The sequence below is a fragment of the Lepus europaeus genome, chromosome 20 (genome assembly GCF_033115175.1).
Source record: "Lepus europaeus isolate LE1 chromosome 20, mLepTim1.pri, whole genome shotgun sequence".
NCBI lineage: Eukaryota > Metazoa > Chordata > Mammalia > Lagomorpha > Leporidae > Lepus > Lepus europaeus.
Genome location: NC_084846.1, coordinates 653,431 through 674,729, shown reverse-complemented (window position 1 = coordinate 674,729; position 21,299 = coordinate 653,431). Strand labels below are relative to the sequence as shown.

Here is a 21,299-nt window from a genome sequence, read left to right as displayed (position 1 = left end):
AAGGACTCTTGTTTTTGGGAAAGACATTCTACTTAAATTATTACCACAAAATGGCAAATTCTCCATGACCTTCAGGGAAACAATATAAAGCATGTATAACTGAGACATGTTATCAAACATGAATATTTATAGCATTTAAGTTGATAAACAAAGTGGATACTAATTAGTGTGCGTATTTTCAGGGATAATCCTATCATATAAAATATTGCTACTTATAACATGATGGTCAGCTCTGTTTCAGATTTAAAAGTATCTTCTTTCATTTTATATTAAAATATTTCTAGCCTGATTTTTGTTTTTGAGAGGCAGAGTGAGAAACATAGAGAAAGAGAGAGATGGTTGAGAGCCCAACTTTTCACTGCTTCAACTCTCAGTGGCCACAGTAACTGAACCTTGACTGAGGCCAGAGCCTGGAGCCAGAAAAAAGTCGACTGACAAGGACCCAATAGCTCTGAGTTGTCAGCATTCACTCAAAGGGTTTATTTTCCTGGGAATCTGGGGTCAAGGGTCATGTGGGACAAGGTTATCTTAATTGCTAGGCTAAATGCCTCAACAACAATGGTTTTTATTTTGCTTATTTTACAATGTTGGAATGCTATTTCCCTTTGGTTGTTGATTACAAAGGTTGAAAATGTGAAGAAACTCATGAGAAAAATATCAGGATCTCCTAGAACTGCGTTGGTTCTTTAAAACATTCAAAGAATTTTTATCAGGTTTTATGAGAATAATGTAGCACTTGGGGAGGAAGAGGCAGCCCAGGAGCCCCACACTGGAGGCCAAGATGGAGAAGACCTCCACAGCCACCATGACCTTCCCCTTGGTACTGTGGTAGACAGGCAGGAAGGTCACCCAGACACTGCAGAACACCAGCATGCTGAACGTCAGGAACTTGGCTTCATTGAATGTGTCAGGCAGATTCCTGGCTAGGAAAGCCACAGTGAAGCTGGCCAGGGCCAAGGAGCCCAGGTAGCCCAGGACACAGTAGAAGGCAGTAACTGAGCCCTTGTTGCACACCAGGATGATGTGGTCAGGCAAAGAGTGTGTATCTAACTCAATAAATGGAGGAGAAGTTCCCAACCAGATGCCACAGAGCGCCAGTTGGATCAAGGAGCAGATAGGAATGATGAAGTTAGAAGCTCCTGATACCAGCAATCGCCTGGTAGTTCTTCCAGGTTTCAGAGCTTTGAAGGCCAGAATCACAGTGATGGTCTTGGCCAGCACGGTGGAAACAGCCACTGTGAACACAAGGCCAAATGTTATTTGCTGGAGGAGGCAGGTGCCTGTGTTGGGACGGCCAATGAAGAGTAAGGAGCAGAGGAAGCACAGGAGGAGGGTGATGAGCAGGATGTAGCTGAGGGTCCGGTTATTGGCCTTGACAATGGGAGTGTCTCGGTGCTTCACAAAGACCCAGAGGACCGCAGCTGTGAGGACAGAGAAGCACAGAGCCATGCAGGCCAGAGCCATCCCCAGGGCATCCTCAAAGGCTAAGAAGGTCACCAGCTTGGGGAGGCAGCGGTTTCTCTCCCTGTTTGGGTACTCATGATCTGCACATGGGATGCAGTGCTCTGCATCTGTGGGGAAAAGGAAGACTCTGTGTTTCCATTTCACAATTTGCTCCTTTTTCCCTGTTAAGGAAAATGGTCACCTTTGCAACATCATGGTGAGTCCAGCCTGTTCTGATGCATACCAGGACACACTAAAGGATATTTCTGCACTCCTGACCCAGTGAGAATGCTCGTCTGCAGGTGGAAGAAACTCATTAAAACAAGTTCCTTAGGAACTTCCACTTTGACTGTGACCCTATCGGAATAAGATCAAAGTCAGCGAACCCTAAAGGCTTCCATTGCCCTGGCAACTCATGACTAGGGCCTAGGGAGATTACTGACGCCATGAACAGGAGTGTCAAATTGTTAAGTCAGCAACAGGAGTCACTGTGTACTTACATCCCATGTGGGATCTGTCCTTAATGTGTTGTCTAATGTGCAGTGATGCTATAACTAGAACTGAAACAGTATTTTTACACTTTGTGTTTCTGCGTGGGTACAAACTGATGTGATCTTTACTAATTATATACTGAATCGATCTCCTGTATATAAAGATAATTGGAAATGAAAAAAAAAAACCTGGTGTTAAATTGGAAATGGCATAGAAAATTAATTAATTTTTAAAAAAAATAATATGTAGGATCTCTGCGTTTAATGTGCTGTACACTCTTATTTAATGCTATAACTAGTACTCCAACAGTATTTTTTTTTTCACTTTGAGTTGCTATATGGGGGCAAACTGTCGAAATCGTTACCTAATTTATACTAAACTGATCTTCTGTATATAAAGAGAATTGAAAATGAATCATGATGTGATTGGAAGGGGAGAGGGAGCGGGAAAGGGGAGGGTTGTGGGTGGGAGGGAAGTTTTGGGAGGGGGAAGCCATTGTAACCCATAAGCTGTACTTTGGAAATTTATATTCATTAAATAAAAGTTAAAAAAATGCTGATCTACTATGATTGAATAGAAGAGAAATGTAGCTCATTGTTTTTATGTGGTTATACTGGAGTAAGTGATATTTTCATGACTTTATTGAAAGAGAACTTGGCCTCATGTTCATGTGAAAACATGGCTTGTTCACCGTTTTAGATCTTGTGAACAGCAATTGGGCACCACATTGTCTCACTTGAGGTAATGCATTCTTGCTTCTACAGCATGAAATGAGTCATGAAGAACAGGCCATTTGGTGCCTATGTCTATGTTTTAATCAAATGTCAATTAAACTGGCATAAATTGGTTGAGTTTTGTGGTATGGTAGGTAAAGCCACCACCTGCAATGCTGGCATTCTATATGGACATTTTTGTGTTCCAGTTGATCAATTTCCAATCCAGCTCCTTGCTAATGGCCTAGAAAATGCAGCAGAAAATGGCCCAAGTACTTGGGATTCATGTACCCACGTAGGAGACCCAAATGAAGCTCCTGCCTTTTGGCTTCTACCTGGCCCAGCCCAGGTCTTTGTTTCCATCTAGGGATTGAATGATTAGATTTAAGCTTATCGTCTCTCTCTCTCTCTCTCTCATGTTCACTGAATCTCTGATTTTGAAATAAACTGAGCTTTTTATTTGGCAGGCAGAGGTAGATAGTGAGAGAGAGAGAGAGAGAGAGAGAGAGAGAGACAGAGAGAAAGGTCTTCCCTCCGCTGGTTCACCCCCCAAATGGCCGCCATGGCCAGTGCACTCTACTGATCCAAAGCCAGGAGCTAGGAGCTTCCTCCTGGGCTCCCATGCGGGTGCAGGGCCCCAAGCACTCGGGCCATCCTCCACTGACCTCTCAGGGCACAAAGAGAGCTGGACTGGAAGAGGAGCAACTGGGACTAGAAGCCAGTGCCCACATGGGATGCCAGTGCCGCAGGTGGAGGATCAACCAAGTGAGCCACAGCACTGGCCCCTAAAATGAATATTTTTTTTCAAGAAAATGTTGTTAGTTGGGCTATACTTGCAGTAAGAATCCTACTCAGTTTTTATACTTGGTTCTCATACAAGAATACAAGCTTAAGGGACTGGAATTGTGATGTAGGAGGTAAAGCCACTGCTTGCAATGATGGCATCCCATGCAGTCACCAGTTCATGTCCTTGCTGATCCTCATCCAAAGCAGTTCCATGCAAATGTGCAAGGGAAACCAGCAGAGGAAGGCCCAAATGTTTGTGCTTCTGCAAGATCTCGAGGAAGCTTCTGGCTTTGGTCTGGCCCAGTTTGGGTCATTGCCTCGATCTGGGAAGTGAATCTACCTGATGGACGATCTTCTCTGTCACTTCTCTCCCTCTCCGTTACGCTCTCCCTCTGTCTGTAACTTTGACATTCAAATAAATAAAAATATTTTGTAAAAAAAAGGGTATAAGCATCTCAAAAATTTAGAGAAATTTTCTCTTACAATTCTTTTCAATGTGTAACCTTTACTTTTCATAGAATGTGCAAGTGCTTCAGGCACCTGTCTCAGAGATACACTGGGCATACATAGGCAGGTGTATTTTGTAAAAAGGATCAATGCATGATACTTATTTTTTATTCTTTCACTAACTTACTGATGTTGAATATTTTACAGAAATTGGAAGTCATTTTTTCTTATCTTCTTCATAATAGAAACTATATATAGCTTATTTGAAGATACTGAAGTCAAAATATTTCTGTATCTAAGATGTGAATTGAAACATGCTCTTGGAAGAATTATAAACATGTTTATTACACATTGAACAGTGGAACTATTTACCAACGAGGCCTAGTAGATTTTTGCATTTCAGAAAGCAATTGGCTTTGTTATTTAATTTAATATTTAATATTCCTTAAATATTTCCTTGTGCATAGGTTTTTGATGTTGCCAAGTTGCATAATTTTTAGGATGTTGTGTCTCTATATTTCAGCTTATTACTTTTCTTTTTCTATTTATATACCTCCAAAGGACAAGATGGTTACATTAGGAATGTGCACTGCACAACATGCACAATGTCAAAGATGTAGCACAGAAAGTAATACAGTATTTCCATCACAATTCATGTGAAGTAGCTCCCTGCTTGTCAGTTTTTTAAAAATTTTATTTAGTAAATATAAATTTCCAAAGTACAGTTTATGGATTACAGTGGCTTCCCCCACCCATAACTTCCCTCCCACCCACACCCATCCCATCTCCCGCTCCCTCTCCCATTCCATTCAAATCAGGATTCATTTTCAACTATCTTTACATACAGAAGATCAATTTAGTATATATTAAGTAAAGATTTCATCAGTTTCAACAAACACAGAAAGTGTAAAATACTCTGAGTACTCGTTCTAGCATTAATTCACATTGAACAACACATTAAGGACAGAGATCCTACATGGGGAGTAAGTGCACAGTGACTCCTGTTGTTAACTTAACAAATTGACACTCTTGTTTATGTTGTCAGTAATCTCCCTAGGGTCTTGTCATGAGTTGCCAAGGCTATGGAAGCCTTTTGAGTTAGCTTATTTTGATCTTATTTAGACAAGATCATAGTCAAAGTGGAAGATTGCATATGTCCAGGAATCCTCCATTTCTGATAGATTTCCCTGTTGCTAGCATACAAGTCCTTGTAGTAATTTCTGATGATTCTTTTTATTTCTTTGGTGTCTGTTGTTATGTTTCCTTTTCATCTCTGATTTTATTGATTTGGGGTTTTTATAGTTCTTTTTTTAGTTATTTGTGCAAATGGCGTGTCAATTTTGTTTATTTTTTCAAAAACAGCTCCTCATTTGGCTTATTTTTTGTAATTTTTGGATTCAATCCTGTTCATTTCTTCTCTGATTTTAATTATTTCTCTCCTCCTACTAGATTTGGGTCTGGTTTGCTGTAGTTTTCTAGATCCTTGAGATGCACTGAAAGCTCATTTATTTGGTGCCTTTCCAATTTCTTGATGTAGGCACCTATTGCTATAAACTTTCCTCTTAACACTGCTTTTGCTGTATCCCACAAGTCTTGGTATATAGTGTTGTTATCCTCATTTATTTCCAGAAATTTTTTGATTTCTGTTTTGATTTATTCTAGCACCCAGTGTTCATTCAGGAACATGTTGTTCAATCTCCATGTGTTTGCACGTGCTCTAGGGATTCCTGAGTTGTTAATTTCCAACTTCATTCCCCTATGATCTGAGAAGCTGCATGGTATGATTCTAATTCTGTGGATTTTGCTGAGACTTGCTTTATGGCCTAGTATGTGGTCAATCCTAGAGAAGGTTCCATGTGCTGCTGAGAAGAATGTAAAGTCCTTAGATGTAGGATGAAATGTTCTGTAGATATCTGTTAGATCCACTTGGGCTATAGTGTCATTTAAATCTGTCTCCTTGTTGATCTTCTGTCCTGTTGATCTGTCTATCTCTGAGAGTGGAGTATTGAAGTCCCCGAGTACTATTGTATTGGAGTCTAAGTCTCCCTTTAAGTCCCTTAACATATCTTTAAATAAACTGGTGCCCTGTAATTAGGTGCATATATATTGATAATCATTATATCTTCCTGTTGAATGGATCCCTTAATCATCATATAGTGCCCCTCTTTGTCTCTCTTGAGAGTTTTTGTGTTAAAGATTATTTTGTCTGATATTAACATGGCTACGCCCACTTTTTTTCATTTCTGTTGACATGATATATCTTTTTCCAGCCTTTCACTTTCAGTCTGCATGCTTCTTGTTGGAAGGATGTGTTTCCTGTAGGCAGCAAATAGATGGATTTTGTTCCTTAACCCAATCAGCCAATCTGTGCCTTTTAACTAGAGAGTTGAGGCTGTTAATGCTCAATGTGACTATTGATAAGTAGTAACATTGCCCTGCCATTTTCACAAAGACATTTTCTAATATATGCTTTGATCTTCCTATGATCCTTTGCTGTGAGGTTTTCCTCCTTACCTTCTTTCATATTGATGGTCGTGTTTCTGTGTGTAACACATCTTTAAGCATCTTTTGCAGGGCTGGACAAGTGGCGACAAATTCTTTCAATTTCTGTTTGCTATGAAAGGTCTTTATTTCACCTTCATTCACAAATGAGAGCTTTGCAGGATATAATATTCTGGGTTGGCAGTTTTTCTCTCTTAGTACTTGGGCTATGTCTCGCCATTCACTCCTAGCCTGTAGGGTTTCTGATGAGAAGTCAGCTGTGAGTCTATTTTGAGATTCTCTAAGAATAATCTGGCATTTCTCTCTTGCACATTGTAGAATCTTTTCTTTACGTTTCACTGTCGTGAGTTTAATTTTAATGTGTCGTGGTGAGGATCTCTTTTGGTCATGTTTATTCAGGGTTCTGTGAGCTTCCTGTATTAGGATGTCTCTGTCCTTCTCCAAACCTGGGAAACTTTCTGGTAGTATCTCACTAAAAAGGTCTTCTAATTGTTTCTCTCTCTCCATGCCTTCAGGAACTCCTAGAACCTGAATGTTGGGCTTTTTAATAGTATCCTGTAGATTCCCGACAATATTTTTTAGATTTCTAACTTCCTTTTCTTTTCCTTGGTTTGACTGTCTATTTTCTTGTGATCTGTCTTCTAAGTCCAATATTTTCTCTTATGCTTCACTGAATCTGTTTTTAAGGGTCTTTCATGTGTTTGTCATTTGATCTATTTAATTCTTCAATTCATTTTGATTTCTCTTCACTATCACACTTTCATCTTCTACTAATTTCTTCCTTTCATTTTGATTCTGCCTTAAAATTTCATTTTCATGAGAGAGATTTTTTATCCTGCCCAGTAAGGATATCTGTAGTTCAAGAATTTGTTTTTGAAAACTTCTAAATGTTTTTATCATAAATTTTTTGAAATCTGTATCTTGCATTTCTTCTATCTCATTATCTGTATAATCTTGGCTTGGGGTGTCTTGTTTATTTGGGGGTGTCATAATGTCTTCTTTGTTCTTGTTTCCTCTGTTTCTGCATTTGTTGCTTGGCATTGTGGAGATATTCTTTGGATTCTTCTTCCCTCACTGTGGTGTTTTTTCTCATTATACTTTGACTATATTAAGTGGACTGTCTGCTTTGATGGATCCTTAGAGGCTTTTGATGGGTATGGCCAGAGAGCTCTGTTAGGTTCTTCCGGGTTAAGGGTGTGCCAAAGGTGACACACCCAGGTTAGGCTTGGTAAACCTTTCTCTCTCTCTCTCTCTCTCTCTCTCTCTTTGATTCAGAAGGTAAGTAATTCTGTACAGCTGAGCGGAGTTGAAGGCAGTCAATTTCTGATCTCTGTGGGTATAACATTCATCTGCTCTTTCCCAAGGACCACACAAAGACTCTGTGCTGCCCTCAGTGTGGGCTCAAATTCCCTGCCGTCTCCCACCAGGTTGCCAAGGTTACAGCATTGTAGCACCTCTGGGGAGTACTCACGTGAACTCCATGACTTCTCTCACCCACCATCTCTTTTTGCACAGTCTCAGTTCATTAGCTCCACACTTTCACCAGGTCCTAACCTCCTGTTCTTTCATCCCCCCAGAATCAGGTTTTTCTGCTTGGCTGATGGTGGGTGCCGCTTTACGTATGTCCAAAATGGTGCCTGCTCTTTGTCTTGCTCACCTTTGATAGGTGAGCGGAGAGAGAGAAAGACTCGTGCCCATACCGGTCCTTTTTTTTCCCTCTCTCCTCTTGTTAGCCTAGTGAGCTGTCTCCCGTGGGGCTTCAAGCCTCATTCTCTCTAGGCTCCTCCTTCTACTTTCCCACCAGTATCTTGGGCTACTGAGGTTTTGGCTCACGTCCCATTCCAGCGCTGGTGCGTAGATTCCATGGTTGGTGTCCTGAGCTGTGGGTGCCCGTGCCCTCCACGCAGGTCCACCATGAATTACTAGTTCCGGAAGAGTTTCCTCTGCTGTTTCTTCCCCAACTCTTCCTTGAATCTGTAGTATCTCCACTTTTATTGAACTGTCTCTTCCCGGACTCTCAGTGTGCTCCCTTCCTATTCTGCCATCTTGCCGTACTCTTGCTGCTTGTCAGTTGTGTGTTAAAAATTTTTGATTATAAGCCTCTAGAAAAACCTTATGGAACCTTACCCAATTTTCATCTTACATTTCTTCTTTAGACCTTAGTTATCAGTTTGAGACAGTCTAGTCCATCACTGGATGGGGAAAAGGATATCAGATAGTATCAGTGTCACAGCTGAGCTTGAGAGATGAGCAGAACCAGGCACAGCTTAACATAATGAGATGGTAATAGCGAGCACACAACAAGGGTATGGAAAGAGTGAGCAAAGGTGTTCATGGAGACAATAGGGAACTCTGATCCCATTGCAAATATTCTTGGTTTCTTTGTATCAAGAAATAGTTAGTATAGTGGAGTTTTCATAGGCAAGTTATATGTTTTTTACCTGTATGATTGGAAATGTCTCTCTCTGGACAAATAACACAAATATAGCAGCAGACAGCTCTTCCTTCCTGTGGCATTTTCCTGAATCCTGGATCACACCTCTGGCTACACAAAGACTGAGGAGTCTGGGGGAAAGAGAAGTGATGATCATTGTTTTGCACATCATTAGGCACTGTGATAGGGTGTCTTTACATGCCTCATCACTCCCAAGATCATCACTAAGTCTTCCCCATTCTGTGTCTTGTTGATTTTATTCATACATCCAATTTGGAGTTTGTATGATTCTCATTCCAGGGCTGTCACCTGTCTATCAAATGTTATGAGGGTACCTGATTGCTTTAGTTATGTTTATCACTGATCTATGCTGCTAGGCATTTGTCTCTTTCTTTTGAATTGCTTCCTCTGAAATCTTTTCAGTTCAGCTTTTTATGTGGTAATTATTCTCAGAACATATATGTCAGAGATAATTTTACATGCCTCTTTCCTTGATTGAGCAGAAGATTTTACATGCCAGAAAAAATATCCAAAAAGCATGATGACTAGGTACACTTCTGTGAGTAACTACTCAGAAAAACAGAAGCCCACAAAGAAATGATGAGTGAATGTTGTAGACCATGGATTATGTGTTTATCTACTTCTGGACTTCTAGACTCAGGGAGAGTATGAATTCTAGATACTATCAAGACATTTGAGGTATAACCAGAATAGTTATACAAATCACCAAAAATTTGTCTGGGGTATTTCAACAGAATAATGATGATAAAATTTTTGATCACAGCTATGAAGTGCTATGCTTAAGAAAAACTGAACTGATTGTCAAGCACACTGAAAATATAGAGAATGGGAATGGTTTCTACAAATAGGTTATGCATAGGTCCACTCAATTTACTTGTGTTCATACTGCATCAAAACATAATAATGACTCTCACCATATGGTTAAAGTATCACTATGCATACATGAATTTTTTCACCTTATATAAATACAAAGTGGAAATAAAATGTTAGAATTTGTGTAGACATGCTTTAAGTTATTTTTTTGTCTATATACTGTTCTCTATGTCTATTCTTTTACATTGCTCATTCTAGTCACTCTGGATGCATAAATATGCCCAAAATAAAGATAGCATTATGTAGTGCAAATGGGCCCTTCTAATACACACTGGCTCATATATGTGTAAGGAACACTGTATCTCTTGAAGCCAATATGTGAAATGATAGTTGAATGCTTATTTGAAGTCTCACACTTCATCTCTTCTCAGACTCCAATAAGACCCTCTGTATGTATCCAATATTCCCATGGTTCCACACCTCCTTGGATGCAACAGGCCATTCTATCATCTCTTCATTGAGGACCAAGCCTTGGTCATGTGCACTCTTAGAGGAAAATTCCCCAATTTTAATCAGCAATCGAAATCCAGCAGGAAAATTCACAATGTTGTGGATATCATAGTGTACGATATGGTGTCTTGTTTCATGGAAGGAAACATCCTCCCCAGCACTGTTGGTAAATTGGATTTTCCTCAGAAGTGGATGAAGCTGGTGGAGAGGCACAATTGGAAAGAGGAAGAACATTTAGATTAGAGGTGGGAGGTGCACACATACTGTGAAATCCATCTTTTCCCTCCTGTCTATTATCAGGGTTTTTATGGTGGAGGCTGACTTTTGTCTGAATGATCACCATATCTTTGTTTCTAGTGTAGGGAGTTCTGCCTATCCCCTATAAAATGATAGGGAGCATCTGATTCCAAATGGAGAAATCATAGGATGTGTCCCACCAGGGTGGCTGACCATGAAAGATTGGTTAGGGTTTTAGGAAAGCTCATCTTAGTTCTTCCACATGAGAACAACATGGCTTTACATGTGCAATATCTTGTTTGTTGTGATGGTTCCACAGGTGAGTGCATCCGTGTACACTTTTAAACATTTAACCACACCCCAAAAAGAGTGAAATCCTTTCTTTGACAAAAAATGGATGCAACTGGAGACCCTTATGCATAATGAACAATACAGGTTTCTTAAAGAAAATATCATATACATTTTTTTGGGGATAGGTAGTACATAATATAGAATGCAAAAAACCCACAATGTATAAAAATGAAATGGACATCTCTGGATTTGATTTGTGTTCATCACCCTTGTGTAATTCCTGTAGATCAGTGATCTTTCTTTGTTTTGCGTTTGCAACATTATGATTAGTAGGGCTTCATCACTGTGATTTAAGTAAATTGAAATGATGTTATTGCAAAAAGTAGAAGTAAAAAACGAAAGGAAGGAGGCAAGATTGTGAAATGAAAAGAAGAAAGGATGGTTATCTTAGAATTACATCAATGAAATACATAAAATCTGTTGTTTTATATCAGTGAGTTTTTTTTTAATTTTACAGAATTTTGCTGGCCTTGTTATGCAGCACTGTAATGTTCACAGTGCCCAGCATCCCTGTGAATTCTGGTTCAAATCCAGTTGCTGTACTCTTGATTCATCTTTCTGCATGACTCTTGGAAACAACAGATGAGGGTCCAAGTGCTTGGGCCCCTGCACTCACATGGGAGAGTCGGTTGAAGCTCCTGCGTCCTGGGTTAACCTGGCCTAGTCCAGGTCCTTGCAGCCATTGTTAAGTGAATCAGGAGATGAAAGATCTGTCTCCTCTTTCTCTCTCTGTCTCTCCCATTCTCACAGTAACTCTGATTTTCAAATTTTTTAAAAGATTAACAAAATTGAATGAAATATCAGTTGATTTCAGGATTTTCCATTTTAAACTGAAATTGAAAGAATTTGTATCTTCATGCCTATGCATAATGCACTGGTTCAAGGATATGTTGCACACAGAAATAGGAACTTCACTACCAAAGAAGACAAATGTAGAAAATGATCCAGCAAAAGTACAAACAAAATCCAAAATGCATAAACAACTCTACTTAAGGAAACATGGCAGGGGAAAGATAATATTTAACAATAATCACAGTGAATGTAAATGGACTCATCTCCCCAATTAAAAGACACAGACTAGCTGAATGGACTAAAAAAGAAAACCCATCTAGCTGCTGCCTACAAGAAACACACCTTAGCAAGAAACATGTATAGAGACTGAAAGTGAAATGTTGGAAAAGATCTTCCATGGCAACAGAAACCAAACAAGAGCTGGTGAGACCATCCTAATATCAGACAAAGTAGACTTTAACACAAAAACTATTGAAAGAGACAAAGAAAGACACTATGTAATGATTAAAGGATAAATTCAACATGAAGATGTGACTGTTTTAAATGTTCATGCACCTAATTACAGGGTACCAGGCTATTTGAAAGAATGATTAAGATATTAAAAGGGAGATATAGACTCAAGTACAATAGTAACAGGGGACTTCAATACCACACTTTCAGCATGTTCAGGGCAACCAGATAGAAAATCAACAAGGAAATAACAGAGCTATGGTGACAAGTGACACAATAGACCAAATAGACCTAGCAGATATCTACAGAGCCTTCTACCCCACAGCCACAGAGTACACAGATTTCTACCTGGTGTATGGAGATTTCTTTAGGATTGACCATATGCTAGGCAATAAAGGGGGTCTCAGCAACTTCAATAAATTGAAATCATGCCATGCATCCTCGCAGACTACAATGCAATAAAGCTAGAAATCAACAACTCGAGAATCTCTGTATCATATACAAACACATGGAGAATGAACAACATGATTCTGAATGAATAGTGGGTCATAGAAGAAATCAAAGAGAAATCAAAAAAATTTCTAGAAACAAATAAGAATGACAATACAGCATATCAAAATTTGTGGGACACAGTGAAAGCAGTGCTAAAGGGAAAGATAGCAATTGGTGCCTACATCATGAAACTCTAAAGGCACAAAATAAATGAACTCTCCATGTACCTCAATTATTTAGAAAAAAGAGCAGCAAACCAAACCCAAATCTAGTAGAAGAAAATAAATAATTAAAATGAGAACACTGTAATTAACACAAAAATATTCTTAGGTGTTGAAATTTAACTGAAAAGTGGTCCCTGTTAAATATAAGAGTGGGAATAAGAGAAGGAGGAGATGCACAAGTTGGGACATACTAAATTGGATCTGCCCCAAATGGTGGAGTTAGAAATGTGCCAGGGGATTCCAATTCAATCCCATCAACGTGGCATGTACCAATGCCATCTCACTAGTCCAAGTGATCAATTTTGGTTCACAGTTGATCATATTGACAGGTCTAAGAGTCAAAGGGATCACACAAACAAGACTAGTGCCTGCTAATACTAACTGATAGATTCAAAAAGGGAGAGAAGGAGCCAACATGGGAAGCGGGATACACAGCAGACTCATAGAATGGCAGATGTCCTAAACAACACTCTGGCCTCAGAATCAGCCCTCAAGGCATTCAGATCTGGCTGAAGAGCCCATGAGAGTATTGTAGGCATGGAAAGCCAAGACACTGTGGCAAAAAAGTGGATCTAAATACAAGATCTCTGTGAGTGAGATCCCAGTAGAAAGAATGGGGCCATCAAAGAAGGAGGTACCTTTCTCTGAAGAGAGGAGAGGACTTCCACTTTGAATATGACCTTTCTAAATAAGATCGAAGTCGGCGAACTCCAAAGTCTTCCATAGCCTTGGCAACTCATGACTAGAGCCTAGGGTGGTTACTGGCACCATAAACAAGAGTGTCAAATTGTTAAGTCAACAACAGGAGTCACTGTGCACTTACTCCCCATGTAGGATCTCTGTCCTTAATGTGTAGTTCCATGTGAATTAATGCTATAACAATACTGAAACAGTATTTTCCACTTTGTGTTCTGTGTGGGTGCAAACTGATGAAATCTTTACTTAATATATGCTAACTCAAACTTCTGTGTATATAGATAATTGAAAATGAATCTTGATGTAAATGGAATGGGAGAGGGAGCAGGAGATGGGAGGGGTGCAGGTGGGAAGGAAGCTATGTGGGGAAAAGCCATAAAATGTAATGAAAAAACTGTACTTTTGAAATTTATATTGACTAAATAAAAGTTTAAAAAAAGTCAACAAAATTGAAACACAAAATAGAAAAGATCAGCAAAACGAAAAGCCTTTTTTTTTTTAATAAACAAATTGACATCCCTTGGCCTAACTAACCAGAAAAAGGAGAGAGACGACTCAAATAAAAAAAATTAGAGATGGTAGTGGAAATGTAACAACAGACACAATAGAAATAAAAAGAATCATCAGAATGCACTACAAAGAGCTGTATGCCAACAAACTGAGAAACCAAGAAGAAACGAATAGATTCCTGGGCACATAGAAATTACCGAAATTGAGCCTTGAAAACAGAGTAAACATAAACTGCCTCATAACCATGACAGAAATTGAATCAGTAATGAAGTCCTTTTGAAAAAAAGAAGAGCCTAGGACTGGATGGATTCACTGCTGAATTCTACCAGACATTTAAAAAGAAATAACTGCAATTCTTCTCAAATTATTTAAAACAATTGAAAGGAAGGGCAGTCCCCCAAATTCTTTCTATGAAGTCAATATCACCTTAATTCCTCAACAGAGAAAGACACAACAGTGACAGAAATCTATAGACGCATCTCCCTGATGAACATAGACACAAAAATACTCAAAAAATTCTAATTGAATCCAGCTACATGTCAGAATGATCATTCACTTGACCAAGTGGAATTTATCCCTAGTATACAGGATGGTTCAAAATTCAAAAATGAATCGATGTGATATATCACATTAACAAATTGAGGAACAGAAACCATATGAATATCTCAATAGATGCAGAGAAAGCATTTGACAAAATACAACACCCTTTTATGGAGAAAAGTCTAAGCAAATTGGGTATAGAAGGAACATTCCTCAACACAAAAAAGACAATTTAAGAAAAAACCCTGGCCAGCGTCATATTCAATGGGGAAAGTTGGAGGTATTCCACTGTAATCTGGCAACAGACAGGGATGCTTACTCTCATCATTGCTATTCAACATAGTACTGGAAGTTTTAGCCTGACCCATCAGACAAGAAAAAGAAATTAAAGAGATACAAATTAGGAAGGAAGAAGTCAAACTATCCCTCTTTGCAGATGATATAATTCTTTACTAAGGGGGTCCAAAGAACTCCACTAAGAGACTATTGGAACTCATAGAAGAGTTTGGCAAGTAGCAGGGTATCAAATCAATGCACAAAAGTCAACTGCTTTTAATACACAGACAATGCTATGGCTGAGAAAGAAATTCTGAGGTCAATCCCATTCACAACAGCTACAAAAACAATAAAATACTTTGGAATAAACTTAACCAAGGACATTAAAGATCTCTACAATGAGAATTACAAAACCTTAAAGAAAGATATAAAAAAGGAAACAAAAAATTGGAATATCTTTCATGATCGTGGATTAGAAGAATCAATATCATCAAGATGTCCATTCTCCCAAAAGCAATTTATAGATTCAATGTGATACCAATCAAAACACCAAAGACATTCTTCTCAGATCTTGAAAAAATGATGCTGAAATTCATATGGAAGTACAGGAGACCTCAAATAGCTAAAGCAATCTTGTACAACAAAAACAAAGCAGAAGGCATGGCAATACCCATTTCAACACATACTACAGGGCAGTTGTTATCAAAACAGCATGGTACTGGTGCAGAAACATAAGGACAGACCAATGGAACAGAATAGAAACACCAGAAATCAATCTAAACATCTACAGCCAACTCATATTTGATCAAGGATCTAAAACCAATTCCTGGAGCAATGACAGTCTAATCAAGTAACAGTGCTTGGAAAATTGGATTTCCACGTGCAGAAGCATGAAGCAAGACCCCTGCCTTACACATTACACAAAAATCCGCTCAACATGGACTAAGGATCTAAATCTACAACCCGGCACCATCAAATTATTAGAGAACATTGGAGAAACCCTGCAAGATATAGGCACTGGCAAGACTTCTTGGAAAAAACCCTGTAGGCACAAGCAGTCAAAACCAACATTAACAATTGGGATTGCATCAAATGGAGAAGTTTCTGTACTACAAAAGAAACAATCAGGAAAGTGAAGAGCCAACTGACAGAATGGGAAACATATTTGCAATATATGCAACAAATAAAGGATTAATAACCAGAATCTACAACAAGATCAATAAACTCCACAACAACAAAATGAACAACCCACTTAAGAGATGGGTCAAGGACCTAATCCAAATGGTGAATAGCCACATGAAAAAATGTTCAGGATCACTAGCATAGGAGACCTCGAATACATAAAGGAATTTTTCTCAGCATAAACAAAGCAGGAGGCATCACAATACCCATTTCAACACATACTACAGGGCAGTTGTAATCAAAACAGCATGGTACTGGTACAGAAACAGATGGATAGACCAATGGAACAGAATAGAAACACCAGAAATCAATCCAAATGTCTACAGCCAACTTATATTTGAATAAGGTGCTGAAACCAATTTTTGGAGCAAGGACAGTCTATTCAACAAATTGTGCTGGGAAAACTGGATTTCCACATGCAGAAAAATAAAGCAAGACCCCTACCTCACACCTTATAGAAAAATCTACTCAACATGATTTAAAGATCTAATTCTACACCCGACACCATTGCATTATTAGAGAACATTGGGGAAACGCTGGAAGATATAGGCACAGGCAAAGACTTTTTGGAAAAAACCCTGAAGGAACAGGTAGTCAAAGTCAAAATTAACAACAGGGATTACAGGAAATTGAGAAGTTTCTGTTCTGCAAAAGAAACAGTCAGCAAAGTGAAGAGGCAAATGACAGAATGGGAAAATATTTGCAAATTATGCAACCAATAAAGGATTGATAACCAGAATCTACAAAGAGATCAAGAAACTCCACAACAACAAGTGACTTGATTAGCCCTCGTCCTGACTGTTGATATACAATTTAATACTTTACCCCTTTTAGTATTGTTTTGTTCTAGTTAATACTATTGGTTGAACTCTGTAATCAACACACAGTTGTTCTTAGGTGTTGAAATTTAACTGAAAAGTGATCCCTGTTAAATATAAGAGTGGGAACAAGAGAGGGAGGAGATGTATAATTTGGGATATGCTCAATCAGACTTGCCGCAAATGGTGGAGTTAGAAATGTCCCAGGGGATTCCAATACAATCCCATCAAGATTGCATGTACCAATGCCATTTCACTAGTCCAAGTGATCAATTTTCAGTCCCCATATGGGACCTCTGTACCTAATAAGTTATACTATGAAAATCAACTGCAAATTTTGTTCCCAAACTGTATTCTATATGTTGTGTGGTGTGGGTGCAAACTGTTGCAGTCTATGCTTATCATGGATTTGGTCCTCTTTGTATTAAGTCAAACTATTAAAGAACCATAATCAAGGAGACAGGAGAAGGAGAGGGAGGTGGGATGGCAGTTGAGGGTGGATGGTGGGTTTTCAGGAAAGAACCACTGTATTTCTAAAGTTGTATATATGAAAAAGTGCATTCATTAAATAAATACTTAAAAAAATGAACAAAAATACTGGAGGTCATTACAGTAAATTATATAAGCCAGACCTACAAAAATATCATATTATCTCTTCTTTGTGCTAGTTAATATATAGAGTATAAAATTGTGTGGATGTCAGATTATTTGCTATCTAATATTCATATTGCTTCACTGAACGATATCATAATGACAATATGCTTCTCTTTCACATGGAAAAAGAAATTGAGTGGGGATATGAAGCTCTATTGGAGTACTAGTAATGCTAGGTTCTGTATTTGGGTGTTGGTTATCAGTGTGATCAGCTGACTGAAACTATCTGTAGACTTATGTGCATTTCTTACTATGTGTACTGCTTTTAAATGTTTTCAACAAGTTTCATAACAGAAAATGTTTTATTTATTTATTTATTTATTTATTTATTTATTTATTTACAGGCAGAGTGGACAGTGAGAGAGACAGAGAGAAAGGTCTTCCTTTTTGCCATTGGTTCACCCTCCAATGGCTGCCGCGGCCGGCGCACTGCGCTGAACTGAAGGCAGGAGCCAGGTACTTGTCCTGGTCTCCCATGGGGTGCAGGGCCCAAGGACTTGGGCCATCCTCCACTGCACTCCTGGGCAACAGCAGAGAGCTGGCCTGGAAGAGGGGCAACCAGGACAGAATCCGGCACCCTGACCGGACTAGAACCCGGTGTGCCGGCACCACAAGGCGGAGGATTAGCCTGTTGAGCCACAGCGCCGGCCTAGAAAATGTTTTTTTTTTTTTAAATATTCAATGCAGGTAACATATCCTCCACAAACAGGTTACTGTGAAAGATCTATCTATGCCCAGTGAGGTGTGAAAGAGGACACTAATCATCATGGCTGATCATGCAAGTCTCAACCTGAGAACACAGTCATGAGGAACTGCAATAAAATACCTGAGGATGCGACAGGAGTTCAATGCATGTCCTGTTCTGAGAGATGTTTACCTGCCATGGAAGAATCCTAGGTTGAGATGCATCCCCTGGAGTTCCCTTTTCTGTTTGCTCTGAAAGCATCTTATGGAGGGCATGGGCCACTGCATACACAGCATTGTAGATGAAATAGCTGGAGCCAGATATGGTCAGCATGTCAATGTGTCCTGGGAAAAACTCAAAGGAAGCATTTGGTGGGCAGACTCCAACTGTTCCACAAAGTGACCCAGGAGGTAAGCAGTGAAAAGCATGAAGCCATAGTTGACTGAGGAAGAAATCTTCTGGGTAGTGGGAAGGGTCCACTGTCTTGACAAAATGGTTGAGGCCAGGGATTTCCCCCTTGTGCTGTGAAAATGAGAAGCCTCCATGGAAAGAGTGCAGCATGTGGTCTGTCTCCTTCACAACTATCTCCCACTTTGCAGCCATGATCCATACCTTCCCCAGGGTTAAATAGTATTTGCTAAGAAATTCCATGGTATAGAGGCTCCTCACATCACCATATAGAATATACACATTTGCAGATGAAATTCGAAGTCCTTCTAGGAAAGAGATTTTAGTTTCTTCATATCTTGACTTAGTGTCTGGGAGCTTTCTTATATTGGACAAGCAGACACCTTTCTTTACCATCTCAGCTTGAATTTCCCGAAGGAAGTGCTCTCCTTTCATATCATTAGATACAAAGATTGCCACCCAAATCCAGCCAAAATGTAGCAGTAAGGAAAGCATTCCACTGGCCAGAGAGCTGTCACTGTTGGCCATCTGATAGAGTGATGGAAACTTGCCTCTCTCACTTAGCATGGGATCAAAAGGGCCATATGTGATCTGAATGGAAAGAAAACCATCATGATCTGAGGTTTGTGGGTAGAGAAGACCAAGTTCTATCATGTGGGTTTAGAGAAATCCATCCTTCAATGCTTATTGCTTTTAAGAGAAGAAATGTAAATCCTCAATCATAGCATAAAAAATGTGTAAGCTACCCATGTATTTTCATATTCAGATGAGGGAAGAAGACTGCATGGATTTTGGATCAGTACATTGGTCTTTCCCACTTCTCACCCCATGTCACATGTGAACAGCCCCCACTGAAACTGGTGTTAGATGTTACCTGGGGACAAACAACTCTTTACTGTTATGACATCTTGACAGTTGAAATTCATTTGTTTTCACAGCATAACCTAATGAAATTTTTCAAGAATTGCCTTGAAGAATACATTAACCTACCATCCCTGAGTTTTGGTAAAATCGCTTTTCAGAGCAGAATTTTCCTATGCTATTCCTTTCTGAGCTTGCTGGTAATGTGTGCAGATTACTATCTGTTTGAAGTGGGTCTCCTTTAAGAATCCTGGGAATGTGAATACAGACCCTTGGAGGCAGGGTGATTGGATTAGATAATTGTATTCCTGAGACCTACTTGGGAGATTTGAATTGAGTGCCCGGCCCTTCAATTCCACCACAGCGATTCAGCACCAGCACCATAATGAATATTTGGTGACTGAACTAGTGAATGGGTGTACACTGTCTACCCGTCTTTGTTTCTCAGTCCATCAGATACAAAGATTTAGTTGCACATGGCAAGTGAACTGGGAGCCCTGTGAAGGAATCTATTAGTGTGATGAAGTCAGGATTGGGATAGGGAGAGGGTGAAATCTCATGTAATTGTAACTCATCTCCAAACACCCTTTGATGATCTTTGAGACTGTCAAGGTCCTCAACGTGTTTCAAATTGAAAGTACAGGCCCAGGTCTTGATATACCCATGTCTAACATGGAGTCATCTTAGGACAGCTCTCTGCAATCAATATTCCCAGCAGATGGGGATAGATATATTGGCCCTAAATGGATCTGTGTGGAGACTCTCAGCTTCCATTTCCACTTCCATTTTTCACAGCCAAAAGTATTTTCCAGAATCTGTTTCAGCTAATAGAGGTATAAGTCATATGGTTTCCACATGACTCATGCAATAGATGTGACAGATATGGTGGGAGATGGAAACATTTCTCACCAGAAGTCACAACCCATTTACCTGTGGGGTTTTATACAGCTCCAATATCATTCCAATTTCAGCTGAAAATGCTGATGTGGTTCCAGAAATGATGGCAACTGTCTTGCCTTGTGTCTGGCAGGTGTAGTTAGGTATGAAATGAATGTTTCCACTCAGCCAGTGCAGAGTGCTCCTCAGGGTGAACTGACCACTGGTAACAGAATTGTAGAGTTGGAAACCGAGGGTCAGGTTTGGGAGTAGCTGGGGGTCCTTATTGATCTCCTGGATGGCAAAGCGGAAGGCCAGCACGTATTGGTAGTTCTTCCACAGCCACCTAAAGAGAGGGGCAGCATCAGGGAGAAGGGTCATACCATGGAATTCAGAGCAACAAAATAGCCACACCATGAAGCAGCAATGGTCAGACTCAGGCTGCGATTCAGTGGTGCCTCAGCTCTGGCACATGGAGCAGGTGTGAGTGAGGTTCCAAGGGCTCTAGAAGATTGTGGAATGGCCCTTGAACTCCTCTGAAGCCAATGGTGCCCATGATCACACTCACCTTCCTGAGCCCTTCAGGGAAGCCTTCATGTGTCCCATCATGGATTTTCACTGCTACTTAGGGATGGAATCCAAGATGTAAGCATCTCTGTTTTCAGTACCTTCTGAAATAATTGAACACCATCTGACTTGTCAGTCATTTTAGCATTGGGAGCATCTCTAATTTAGTGACCAAAGTCGATTTCATGAGCCTTTTCTGTAAGTTTCCACTTAATATACCAACAGTCACAGAAGCAATTTTGTTAATTTATATTAGTCTTGAAAAGCTCACAATTGATGGCTCTGATAGGTCTAAGAGTCAAAGGGATCACACAAACAAGACTAGTGTCTGCTAATACTAACTGATAGAATCAAAAAGGGAGAGAAGGATCCAACATGGGAAGTGGGATACCCAGAAGACTCATAGAATGGCAGACGTCCTAAACAACACTCTGGCCTCAGAATCAGCCCTTAAGGCATTCAGATCTGGCTGAAGAGCCCATGAGAGTATTGTAGGCATGGCAAGCCAAGATACCATGG

The 21,299-nt window shown here is 39.6% G+C and overlaps 1 protein-coding gene across 1 annotated transcript; it reads right to left on the bottom strand.

Annotated features, from left to right (window-relative positions):
• Positions 1-657: 657 nt before the first annotated feature.
• Positions 658-20,819, bottom strand: LOC133749975 (vomeronasal type-2 receptor 116-like). The gene is made up of 6 exons (XM_062179344.1): positions 20,782-20,819; positions 20,268-20,559; positions 18,261-19,067; positions 10,132-10,359; positions 8,825-8,948; positions 658-1,571 (listed from the first exon to the last, which is right to left on the bottom strand). Exons 1-6 carry the CDS (start codon positions 20,817-20,819, stop codon positions 658-660), a joined length of 2,403 nt encoding a protein of 800 aa, XP_062035328.1.
• Between the last annotated feature and the right edge of the window lie 480 nt (positions 20,820-21,299).